The following is a 13632-nucleotide window of genomic DNA, read 5'->3' as shown; positions in this document are numbered from 1 at the left end:
GGGGGGACTGGTTGGATGACTCCTTTTTCTAGCAGCTGAGAAACCTCTGATGCTGCTTGATCCCTTTGACTGGGTGGAACATCTGAGAGCCGTTTGATGGGAGGGGGTGTGGAGTAAAATGGGATGGTGTAACCTTTGGCGATTATTCCTAATACCCATCGGTTCTGGGTGATGTTGACCCAGGCTTCCGGATACAGGGAAATTCAACCCCCGACTGGCTCCGGAGAAGCACAGTCGGGCACACCCTCAGGAATGAGAGTATGGGGAACCATGAAAGGAATCGCAGTCCCCAGAATTGCGGGGGCCCCCTCTGCCTCTGGGGTGACGTCTCCCTGAATACGACGCCCCTCCCCTGCCTCGGGAGGGGGTCTCACCCTGTGCGGCAGGGAAAGACCTTTGTGATTTCTTGAACCACATCTTTCCCCCTTGCTGAGCCTTGGGATAAGGTCTCGACGGGAGGGGAAAACACGGACTCCTATGGCAGACAAGGTCTTTCCCTCCTGCTCGCACCTGGTGAGGGTGTCTTTTACTTTGGTCTCGAACAAGGAGGAACCATCAAAGGGGGCATCAGTAAAGGAAGACTTAAAGGCCTCCGCAAAGTGACATAGGCGTAGCCAGGCTTGCCTCCTGAGGGCCACCCCTGAGCTAGCCGCCCTACTCGCTCCCTCGGCCGCATACAAAATCAGTCGCATGGATGAGTTAGTGATGGAATTGAGGGTAGAGAGCTGACCGTTGACAGTCTGAGCCACCGCCTCAGGTACGTTACCCGCTAGAGTATCTCCTAACTCCTTAAGGAGATCTCTCTGGAGCCACGTGAAATGAGACAAATAATTCAGCGACCACAAGGTAAAGGTCGCTGAAGACAGGGTATGCCTCCCGTACCGAACCATAGTCCTAGACTCCTTGTTAGGAGGATGGACCGAAAAGGAAGACTCAGCAACTTCCTCTGGGTGGCAGCTGCCGCCACCACCATAGCATCTACTGGGACTCCCTTTGTTAAAAATTCTTTCCCTTGGGGAGTGGACAAAATTTGTTGGGGCATTGAGGAACAGGCTCCATGGAGTCAGGAGTCTCCCACACCCTCAGACAAATAAGGTCAAGGAGCTCGTTGAAGGGTGGAGACAACCAGGAGGTGGAGGGCTGAGCGCCAAAAGCCTTAAGGAATACTGACTCCTCCTCAGAGGGGGTTTTGGAGGGCCAGTCTCCTCTTTGTTTCAAGATCTCCAGGATATCCGAGAACGAAACGTCCTCAGAGGAAGACTTGGGGGACCCCTCCGATTCCTCGATGTCAGTATCGGAAGTGAGGGACTCGTCCTGGTAGTCTATGTGCTTCCTCCTGCACAATTTCTTTCTGGGGGGGGGGTTCCTCAGGCACAGGCTCTGAGGGCCCCTCAGAAAGAAAGGGACTGCTCGTGGGGGTATCCTTAGGCCCTAGCGCTCTGCTATCCAAGGATAGGTGGGTATCAGAAGCTCTCACCAGTGTTGTGGGGGATGGAAGAACTGATCTGAGAGAAGTAGCTGACCTAGCCAGCGTGCTACGCATAGCCTCGAAGGTGGGACCTCCCGAATTGGAGGACCGACTGCCTTCCATGGCTATGACCGGGACCGGTGTCCCTGCAGCCGAGGCACTGAGAGGGAGGCTCGGAACTGAAGGGTGTTCCGAGGCATCCCCCTAAGGCCCGACCGAGGAGACCAGAGTCTCGAACCCTGTGGACGGAACCGACAAGGTCGGAGCTGATGCGGGCACCGATAAACCCCGCTGGGTGATTGGAGCCAGCGCAGGAACGTCCCTCGGAGCGGAGCTTACTGGCTCCAACGACAAGGATGCGCTCAGAGAAGGAATAGCAGAAACAACCTTAGGAGCCGGCTCCGGAGCCAACTGGGTAGGAGCCGAGAAAAGTTTGGCCAACACTGGCGACTGTAGGAGCCTCTGCACCACCCTATCTACATCCAAATTGGAAAGCCTGGAGGACTTGGAGGAGATGGATGGAGACCTACACCTCCTATCTGGAGAACACTGCCTCAAACTTGGTGACCGTCTCCGAACTGGTTCCAGTACGATCTGAGCGGACGCAGACTTAGTCGACACAGCTACCTCCTGCGGCCCCGATGACGGTGGAGCCGAGGAAGCAGACTCGACAATGGTAATTTTACAAGGTGGCTCCGAAGCAATAGATGGAGCTGGAGACCTTTTCTTGGATTTGGAGGATTTAGACTTCCACTGGGAGCCAAACCTAAATCCTCCTCAAAGGACGGTTTTAGCAGTCCCTTTAGGATTAATTTGTTTTCCCTCTCTTGGAGAACACGAGAACTAAAGGCATGGCAGAAACTGCATGACGCCTGAAGGTGAATGGCTCCAAGACAGTAAACACAGACCGAGTGTCCGTCTGTGATGGACATGTTATAAGCACACTTTGTACACTTTTTAAAGCCCGAGGGCTTATGCTCTTTCTGTTCCTTAGACATTCTAAGCCCACAACCGTAGCAGCCACTACTGACAAAAGGCAGGAAACCGCTAACACAGGGACCAACACAAGTACAACAAACAACCAAGGCACAGGGGAGAACCTCTAATTAAAACGGTTCTCAACTTAAAACTACAACGCACCTAAAAGACAACCAGACAAACACCACAATGGAGGACTAGGTCCTCTAACTCAAACGGGCCTAGCCCGAGGGAAGTAAGGGATACCACAACACACAAAAAACACTCACAACTCACAGAACCATAACGCAGCAACAAAGCTATGAACAAACTCTACTTGGATAATAACAATTAGCAAACATTTTCACAAGAAAATTGGTTTCAGCAATACTTACCCACAGTCAAGTCGAGACCACGTCCGAGCTCTACAAGCGGCAAATGAGATCTAGGGATGTGGAGTACTGTATTGTGGGATACCATCTTAGCCCAGCCAATCAAATACTTTTGAGCTAGTAAATAGGCCGAGTCGGAGCCGATATTCGGCTCCGAACCCACAGGTGAAGAATGTAGGTGAGATAGGACTACATAACATCTGCTGTTAATTCATGTAGCTACTGGATGGTAAGACATATGGTTTATTGGACATGGACTGAGGGTACACACTTTGCTTGCCTTCATCATATGTCTGCAAGAAATGTGAATGTGCACAGGAGAAAAAAGAGGTGGCTCTCCTGTTGGTGAATGCACATATCAGCTGTCTGAAGAGGGGTGAGTCCATATAAAAAGAAAATCTCCTTAAGGCTGCTAGATGTCGGCCTTCTTTATGATCAGCTCTCAACCTGGTAAGCAGGGGAATGAATGGTCATGATCACACCAGGACAGGACAGTTTAACAGTCAATAGGTATGGGGGCATAAAAGGCATACTTATTGTTGAGGTCATGGTCAAGCCCCTAAAGGAAGCCTTAAAGATAACAGAAGGAAACGCACCCTGAAGATTACATGAGACTCCTAATATCCTACCACCAAAACAAGGCTGTGTCTGTACTCAGAAAGGGTACAGCAGTGTTATGTAGCACAAGTAAAAGGTAAGATGGCTCCAGCAACTTCTTTCTCCCTGCTACATTGCAATACAATACTTCAAAACACAGTTTTGGTGTCTCTGCTGCCAGAGAATGAACAGTAGTAAAAATGGTCATTTTTTTTCACTTCTACAGAGAGTAGGCAATCATAAAATGTACTTTTAAATCATGCAAACCCTGAAGCCAGGCATACTAAAAGTATCTTTTAAAAGTTAAGTCTAATAAGCAGTTTTTATTATACATGTAACAGAAACTCTTTGTCAGCTGGCTTGACAAAATGGCAAGGTCTTATCTATGGAGTCCATAAACTGGCACTGAGTAGGGCTGGCTTCTGAAAACAAAACACAAGGGAAGACAGACGGAGTATGTGAATTACCTGTAATTGGCTTCATTTCTTGTTCTTCTACCTTCTGGCCGGCTTTCATAGCTAATGCTGGTGTTTTCACATAGACCTTCTTCAGAAGAAAGTACTCAATAAACATTGAAAACAGATTCCAAGAAGCTATAAAGCCACAGCCAATCACTGTTGATCCAAAGGTCATTACTTGTCCAACAGCCATGGGAGCCAAAATGTTGCTTATTTGATCAATCCTTCTCACCGTTGCATTCATGTCTAAATCAATCACAATTACACACAATTAACATTTACTTTACTATATTTCTGATGCTCTTTTACTATGTTACATTAAAGGAACAGGCTGTTAGGCATTAACTGTTTTTACTTAAGACATTCTTTCATTCTTGTCTCTTATCATCATAACTCATCTATCTATCTATATATATATATATATATATATATATATATATATATATATATATATATATATATGTATATATACACATATATTTTTCAATCATTTAGTAATGTTTGTATTAGTCAAGTTATAATGATGTATGTAAATAAAGTGTTTACTCATGATTTTCTGAAGTTCTGTCTGCCTCTGACACATTTTACTTATAAAGGGCATTTGTCCAGTGCCATTGAACATGACAGTACCATCTTATCCAGTCAGCATTTTACTGTTGTGAAACAGTTACTTATGCAGTAAGGTGCAACTGGACATATGCTATTATGAAATAACGTAACTCCTACGGTGGGTCAAATCATAAAGTAACACCTAGTGTTCTGTCAAATCACAAAGTAACACCTAGTGTTTTGCCCTCCCAATCTGTCAGGGTACCTTACCGCTATAACACAGTGGCTTATTTTTAATAACAGCATACCTGTTACTTGAAATCAGACATGGTGATATTACTGTACAGCATGTATCACTCTCTGGGTGACTCAGCAGGCAGATGGAACTCTCTGAATGTGTAAGTCACACAACAGTCTATGACAACACACAATAAACAGGCTTCAATCAACAACAAAGCCCTGCATGTGGCAAAGGTAACAAGACTATGAAGAATCAACAGTAAATTACTGCAAACACTGGACAATAGCTTCATTCTAACCCTATGCTTAAAAAGTATACATTTGTTAATAAGCTTAGAGCACTGATCCACAGGGACCAATTTCAGGCTCAACACAGGAGCACCGTCTAGGTAAAAGATTTGTTCAGGGTTACACGCTAAACAAATGAAGGTTGAGGGACTCCAACCTGTAACTGCTACAAAGTATAGGTATAGGTGTGTATGTCACAGACTTAAATATCAGGAATCATTGCCAGACAATGGTACTGGAACAGTCCAATGAAGGTTGTTATCTATTTAGCTATTTCACACTTTCAACAAATACAAATTGTAGCTATTTCACACTTTCAACAAGCACAAACTGTATAGCATACCTCTCAACCGTACCAAATTCCTTGGAATTTACTTATTTTGAAGGCAAAATAATGTGGTGCTATGAATTCCTGAGTGGCCCCCTCAATTCCCGATTTCGCTTTTTATTTTATTTTACAATTTTAATGTCATCATGTCATCACCAGCAATTATTTTATGCCTTAGTTTATTTTCAGACACAAATCACTCGGTGGAAAGGAAAATTAGAGCTGTTATAAGGTAAGCATTAAGCAAAAACCAAACCATGGTCTTTTACCTGACAGTAGACCCCAGGCTCCTTTCCAAAAGGCCAAGTTATAAACAGCTCTGTAGTTACTATGGATACCAAAACGTTCACAGGCAAGCATACATAATTAACCTAAGTGGCCAAAGTAACAAAGGTCAGCCCACCTACTTTCCGATTGGGCGAGTTTAGGGATATGGGTTTTTCTTACAATGATCCCAGCTAAGCTTTGTGTGCAACGAGCTGGGAAAACACACAAACTCAAATCAGTCTTGTCCATGAAGTTAGGAGACAAACGTTTTTTTCTTTTTATTAGTTTTATTAGGCAGATGAGTGCTGTTAAACAACAATTCAAGCAGTTATGAGCCATTATTTATATTATTACAATGACTTACAGGAGTTTTACAAGTTATTCAAAAGCTTCATGGTGGGCGTGGAAAACCATGGGGGTCTGGAAGGTAATAGGATGTTAGATAATTATCTGTACAGGCCATTGAAGGGGGGGCTGGAGAAATATGCCAATGGTACAAATTAATTTGTTCGGGGGTGAAGTTTGGAGTTATGCCCTATAGCCTGTGTGACTGGTTCAAAAAAATCTCTCTTGCCCAATGGGAATGTTCCTTTTCAAGTCATTCATGTCTATCTTACTACTTTTTCATAATCATACAAAGTGACTTGCATTAAATGTTGTCATGGTGTAAGCGTTAGTAATACTATTCCACAGGCTTAATAATAGCCATTTCCCATTTAAACTGTAACCCCTTTTTAATACTGTAACATCATCCATCTCATGTGTGTGTCATCACTGATTTGCTGTTTAAAGTTATTAAGCTAAAAATGAAGGGATTGGCCTTCCAAATTAACATAAACTAGCACTTTCACATCCGCTTCATCAGATCTGCCTAACTAATTATTATTTAAGGATATGTTGCTTAGATATTTAGATCTGATGCTTGGGAACAGCCTGCCAAAAACTGTAAGCCGGTATTTAGTGAGAGACTGCGACATCCAGTCTCCGCGTTGAGTTGAGGATCATTATGCTGGTAGCTTGAGGCAGGGTCTAGCACTGGGATAGCTTATTATAGTCTACAAAATGGAGACTGAGAGGTGGGAGTCCTCCATGGTAGCTGGAAAACTACTAAGCAAGTGGGTGGCTGCTAAAAGATCACCATTTTATTTCTGATGAGTAAACATGTGACTGTAGGGGAGAGAACAAAGAATATGCATAGAAGGAACCATGAACAGAGTAGAAAATATGCTGAAAAACACAGTAATTGGGGACTAAAGAGAGGAAGTGCAATAAAAACCTGAAAGGGTCAGGGTGTCTAGTTAGTTTAACGTCTCTAATTGTACAACCAATGGAAACTACGGGGTAAAATCCAACCAAATTAAAGGGTGCAATCGTTAGTGTGACCCACATGGTGATGTTAAAAATATGAAAATGAAAGTAATTTGTCAGGTGATAACTGAAACTTTATCCAAGGGGGGTAGGAAGAAAAAAAAAAAACAAAAGTGCGGGTCCAATGCTATGTGGAAATGGGGCTCACATCTGATAGGATTTATGGTTATTAAAAAAAGGTGGTTAAGTGGAAGTAGATGAAATGATAAAATGAAAAAAATAGCTGCAACCCATACAAAGAAAATAATATACTGCATAGAACTGCAAGGAAAACAGTAATTGTGGGTCTATGTAAAAATAAAAAAAATAGTTTTATGTACTTAATAGCGATAGTGGTCCAATTCTTTCAGTTAACAGTGGTTGTTAATCAAGAAAGAAAAATTAGGTCCTAGGGGTCAACATGTTACCTGACAAGTGGGTCAGCAAATCATAGGCAAACTGAAAACTCAATAGGCGACCCAATGCACTCTAACAGTCAAGCCTTCTCTAACAACTGTACAGATGCGAAATGGAAGATGGCACGGAGAATGCAATATTAAATGCTAATGGCTTGCATGAGGTGACGGTTTAATTAATCCTCAGGAACTAAACCTTTTTTGGGATTCTTTTGGATTGCTGTTTAAGTATGCAGGTAAATATGTATGTAATGGCTCATACAGGGCATGGGAATAACTCGGTTGAATACAGTAAGTCATAGGATACCTGAATATTTATTCTGCTCCTCATCTACTTCTCTGGTACTCTGTTCCTCATAAAATGTGTGGTTTTCTGGAAAGTCACAGAGAACTAAAGTCACTAAATAATGATATACATTCAAGTTTCAGACCACATCTTCCTGAAAATGTGCACGAAGTTGCGAAAACAAATCATGTAATTCTATCAACTTTCTAAGTTTGTAAGAAGAGCTAAATTTTAAATTATGTCCCTATTTTTGGACTTTTGTCCCCCCCCCATTATTTTACAGTTTGTCTAGATTTCTTGATCTTGCTGAGGGTGGGGTTAAGACTTGAAAGGTATGTCTGAGAGTTGGGAAAGATATCACTTTTATGTCTCTAGTATGATTCCAGTCATCTCCGCTGTTACAGTTGTTTCTTTGACATTCTGTTGACCATGTCAAGGATCAGCAACTACAAAGTATATATTAAAAGGTTAGCAGTGTTTGTGCAGACATTAGCCTCTCAATCTCTGTTGCATTGCATTTTTCTCTATTCTTAGTTTGTGACCGCTGTTTGAATTCTGTTGCTCAGGGAAAGTATAAGGGATGTTGCATTAATGAATAATATTTGTGAAGAGGACATCAGCGTTAATGCAAATATTGGTGTCTGTCATTGGGGAAGTTATTCATTCTGGTGTCATTGAAGTGCTTATGCACACGTAGATGTACTTCTGAAGGGGGTCACTGAGGGGAATAGAAATGCTTCATCTTGTTGTTATTTGAGTGCTGGCTGGGTAATTGTAGATAAGTTTTAAATAATTACATTGTAGCCAATGGCCAAAGAGGAGCTGTGAGACAGAAATTAGTGACCACACTCTTCTGCAAGTCTGCATGTGTCAACATTTCCAAGAATCAGCTTTGTATTTGCATTATTGCATTATTGGTAGTTGTTTACTTAGTTTGGGACTTGGGAGTGGGGCTGGGACATCATCTTACTTAGTGCAGATGTGGGTGGAGCAGAGCCGACTTGACTTGCATATGTGTTGTTTTATCTACATAGGGAGTATATTTTCAAAGCTAATATTAAATTGGTAAACATTTTCTCAATTATCATTTGAATGTTGATAACCCACAATTCTATCCATGTGGGCAGGGTTATATTAGCATGTATGCAAATTGTATGTTAGTTAGTGTCCAGATTTTTGGCCAGTTGTACCGTCAGTTGTACCTACTTTTAGTGGATCTTTATTCAGATTTTTGATTTCCCCAGCTTGAGAGGTTATGTGTATAATTACCTACAGTATGTCCAAAACGAAGGCTTTACCAGGTACCAAAAAAAAAAAACAAGAATCAAGACTAAAAGTACCCAGGGAAAGTCCAAGCCAGTAATGGTATTCAAAAACTTTAATCCAGCCACATAAAACACAGTAGACTCATAAACGCATACACTGTATTAAATAACATTTTTGTCAAGGTTCCATAAACTTCATCAGATGCAGAACAGTCCTGCAGGATATGTAGTTTCCAGTTTCTCCTAACAACAGTATACTCTTCTCTCTTCCAGAGTACACTTCCTGGAGCAAAACTTTTCTAAGTGAGCATTTTCTTTGCTGACAAAAAGGACTATTTGTGGCACACTCCATTTTTTGGCTATGCTGAGAAATACTTCCTGATGCAGTTGCCACTCCTTGGGGGTCTGACAAGTTCCTGCTAAGGTGATCCGCTAGTTGACTGGTTTATCCTGGTAGGTGCTGTGCCATGAGGAACAGCCCTAGGATTTTGCTGTTTCTCAAAGGTCCATGGCTAGGCTGCAAATGCAAAGGGGGATATAAGTGGGCCCCTCCAACTTGTTTACATACAGCATAACTGTGACACTGTCTGTCTTCTCCAGGTGGACCCTGGGTTTTCATTTCTTTTTGAAGGCAATCAGGCCTTTTTGGACTGCCACTTGTTCTTTTAGGTTGATGTGTTTATTTTTTAACTTGAGTCTGTAAGTTGTTGTAGTTGGCTTCCTAGGCTATTTCTGATGCATCTGTTGTAGAGTTTGTTCTTGAGGGATGTACCTGAAGGGAAGGCCTCGACTGACGGACATATTTAGACCCACCAGAAAAACTCTTTCCTGAGGCAAGGAAGCAGTTTTATTCTGAAGGTGAGTCTAAGAATGATGGTACCACACCTTTTTGATATACCACTTCAGTCATCTCATATGTAGTCTGGCCAGGGGAATCATGAGGATGCAAGAGGCCATGTATCCCAGGGCCCTGAGATACTCTCTGGTTGTTATGTATTTCCTGACCAAGAATTTTCTGAAGTAAATAGTTAGGAAGGTAACCTTGTCTGGATGGAGGAAAGCTTTCTGAAGAGATTAATCTAGTAATACTCCCAGAAACACAATCATGTTTGTCGGGTTTGTTTAAGATTTTGGATGTTGATGATGAACCCCACTGAGGTTAGTACATTTTGGGCATAAAGCAGGTCTGCTTTGAGTTTTTGTAGGCTTGTTGCCTGAATGAAGCAATCATCTTAAGTAAGGATAAATCTCAATTCCCTTTGTCCTGCAGAAGTCTATCACTGGGGTTAGGCATTTTGTGAAAACCCTAGGTACAATAGATAAGCGAAAGGGTAAATCACAGAACTGACAGTGCCTCACACCTGCTCTGAAGTGTAAGAACCTCCTGTATGACTCTTCTATGGGGATGTGGAGGTATGCATCTTTTAGATCTACAGTTACCATGGAGGGACTGGGGGAAATCATGGACAGTAGCTTTTGTAGAGTTGCATTTTTGAATTTTGGGACTTGTAAGAAATGGTTGAGCCTTGACAGGTCTAGAATTGGCTTCCAGGTTTTTTCTGGTAAAAAGTTTGGTACATGCTCCACAGAGCCTTGAGTGCACAGAAGCTCTATTTGGGTTAAGGTCTTTGCCTTTTCATTTGGAGGAATACCTGGGAAGCCTGAGTGAATCAAGGGTTGTTTGATCTTGAGTTTGTAAACTCTTTCAATGACGTTTAGAACCCTCTGATCCATAGTAATGAGGGTCCAGTTCTTGTTGAATAGGGACAGTCTTCCCTAGCCTGGGGGGAGAAAAAGAAGGAGGACTGGGGGATGGGGGGAAGGGAGTCATGTAAGAGTTACAATCGCTCCCTGCTAGGTCCCTGGGGACGAGATCCCACAAGCCTACTGGGATCTGTTTACCACTGTTTAGGTCACTGGTGCAGTCTTTGGCTCCTTTCCCTATCAGGTCTCCTTTGCCTGGGCTTAGACTGGGGGACTGGAAAGGACCAATGTTTGGTAGGGCAATTCTGGCTAAAATGAGGAGGTTGGACCTGAAGGAAGTCCTTGACAGTTTGCATAGACTTGGCCTTATCCTCCATTTTCTTAAGGACAGCTTTAGGACCAAAAAGAAAGTTTTTGTCCACGGGGGCATCCAGTAGACTGGATCTGACATGGAGTAAGGGAATGCTTCCTCAGCCAGGCATGTCTTCTAATAATGGATATGGATCCTGTGGCTGCTGCCCTACTGGAGACTTCCAAGGCATCTCAGCTGTAGCGGAGGGAGTGTTTAGCCACCCGAGAGAAGGAGTTGCATAAATTCAGTAATTCCTTTGAGAGGACCTTAGTTTCAATCCTCATCAGTTTTTGTTTCATCTGGTCAAAAATAGTTTCCTGGTACTTCATCATATGAAATTGGCAGTTCAAAGCCCTCATGATATGTGTGGCAGAGGTGTAGACTTTCTTTCCAAACCTGTTTAAGGCTCTGCTTTCCTTAGCTGTTGATAAAGGATTTTTGGAAGAGCTAGCTTTTGCTCCCTTACACCCCCTGAGTCACCACTTCAAGATCTGTCATAGGGTTCTTAAAAAGGTGTTTCTGGGAATCTAGAATCTTGTAAGAGGGGTAGGGGGAAGTGAGTCTGGTTGTAAAGAGGAATTCAGGAAGACATCGTCTACCACCTCTAAGACTGAGGGAACTGCAAGGGGGTTATGCTCAGGGAGCTTCAGGAATACCCTAAACCTCTTCTTGGATTGGGGGTAGTCCTGAGGTTCCCATTTGAAGTGCTCCCTCAAGGTATGGAATGTTCCCCAAAGGAAGTATCCTCAGGGTAGGATGAGGCAAAGTTCTCATCACAATCAGAATCCCCATAGGAAGCAACAGATGCACCCTCCTCAAAGGTGGATTTATTATGATCAAAACCATCCTCTGTATCAAAACAGTCAAAACAATCCTGTGATGGTGTATCCCTCTTTCTTTTACCAGGGGATGCTTCAGGGGGAGGGAGGCTTCTGGATCTGATCAAGGAAATCAAATCCTCAGCTAGCCTCACTTAGTCTTGTTGGTAAGCCTGAGAGTGGGAGCCAGTAGGCCTAAGTTGAGGTAGTGTGGATGTAGCTTTTTTGTGAGAAACCTTAGGTTTTGGCCTAAGGCTGACCTCTGCACTAGTACCCAGATGGAAAACTAACTCCCATGAGCAGTAGACAGAGGTGATCTCCTGATGATGCAAAGTGCTATCATTGGTTTTAGAGTGGTCATCGGAAGCTGGAGCCTACGAAGTGGGCCTGGACCCAACTGAAGAGCTACGTCCTTTGACTTGTAAGGAATTAGAGGGACCTGGAGGCATATTAAGTCTCTGGCCACCACCTCATTTGCCGAAGGGGGTTGAGAAAGCACCTCACCTTCTTCAATAATCACAAGCCTAGGAGGACTGGCCGATGGTCAGCAAGCATCATCTGAAGCCCTAAATCTGAAGTGATTTTCATTTTTCTTTCTAGGGAGATCTACTTCAACCAGCAGACGATATGGTATGCGAATGCCCTGATGGTTCACCGAAACATTTAGCTGGAATCTCAGTCCTATGCATGACAGTTCTGCTATTAAAGTGAGCACAAAACTGACAGTCAGGAATGTCATATCAGGACCCAAACAAGTCACACAAAATGAATGAAAGTTCCGGTGTGGTATCTGTTTGTCACATCAGAGACAGTTATTAACTTTATCTGGTGTTAGTCAAAAAGCACATGAAAAGTTCCGTACTTAGCTTTAGACATCTTCTTTCTCTGGTGCAGATCAACACACTAACTAGCACTTTGCTTTGGGCTGTGACGGCAAGAAAGAACTAAGGTTGAGGTGCCTGCTGGCTCCCTATATACCCAATCACAGTGAGGTTGGACAGGGCATCCACTGGCTTCAGGAGGAGGTGAAAATATTCTTTGATAGTAGGGCCAGCCAAGGGCTTCCACAGTGAGAAATCCCACAAGTCAGGACTGGAATGGAGAAACATGAAGAACATCATTCTTGTATAAACTGACTTTGATGCTCTTTGGCTACTTATCCTGCATAGGGAGATGTCTCAGGCATATGTTGCACACACACTGGGATATTATATACGTTAAATGCAGTTTCAGTCTCTTAATTTTAAGCGAGTCAGGAATGCACATGCATGGAGCTTTTTGCACAGGTACTCCTAGCATCCTGTAATTTTTTTTTTTTTTTTTTTTTTTTTTACTTTTTAAATTATTTGTATATATTAGTCTGTTTCAATGAAAAGTTTTGTGGTGCACTAGGGGTGAGACATTTTATTTTGTAGGGAGCTACCTTCACAGCAATTTGCATGAATTTTGTATTGTTTTGTGGCTGGACTTGTTTCTGTGAACAATACTAGATTTATAACAGGCAAACAATGTTTTGCCCACTCCAATGCACATATTTGAATAGTACTTAATTTATCATCGTGCATGTTTCTTAACTTCATTGGCTTTTTCTTGCATAACAAAGCCATTACATAGACATACAGAATGAATAAAAATGCTGAGCACAGAATTACATAAGTCCAGTAACACGGACCTGCTGAAAAAGATCAGGTAAGATGCCCAAATATAAAAATAAATAACTAAAAATGCCCCTAATTTAGAAAAAGATGAAAAAACCCCCCACAAACTGCAGTCATTCAATATTACAGACTAACAAAGAGTAGGAGAGAGTACATACTCTTGAGATAAACTGACAAGGAGATACTAGATCCATACCACTTGTTTATATAGCAAAGAATTATAAATGTATTTTTAAATTAAT

General features: G+C 42.6%; 1 protein-coding gene across 1 annotated transcript in view; it reads right to left on the bottom strand.

Moving 5' to 3' along the window:
- Positions 1-13632, bottom strand: part of SLC40A1 (solute carrier family 40 member 1) — a 144920-nt gene that overhangs the window by 37529 nt on the left and 93759 nt on the right. The window contains exon 6 of the mRNA XM_044071105.1: positions 3882-4118. Within this exon, the coding sequence (XP_043927040.1) occupies positions 3882-4118 (237 nt within the window). The remainder of the gene's footprint in view (positions 1-3881; positions 4119-13632) is intronic.

Source organism: Protopterus annectens, chromosome 5.part0 (assembly GCF_019279795.1).
Source record: "Protopterus annectens isolate FY-2018-M chromosome 5.part0, PAN1.0, whole genome shotgun sequence".
Classification (NCBI taxonomy): Eukaryota; Metazoa; Chordata; order Ceratodontiformes; family Protopteridae; genus Protopterus; species Protopterus annectens.
Note: the sequence above shows the minus strand (reverse complement) of the source record. Positions and strands in the feature narration are given on the sequence as shown.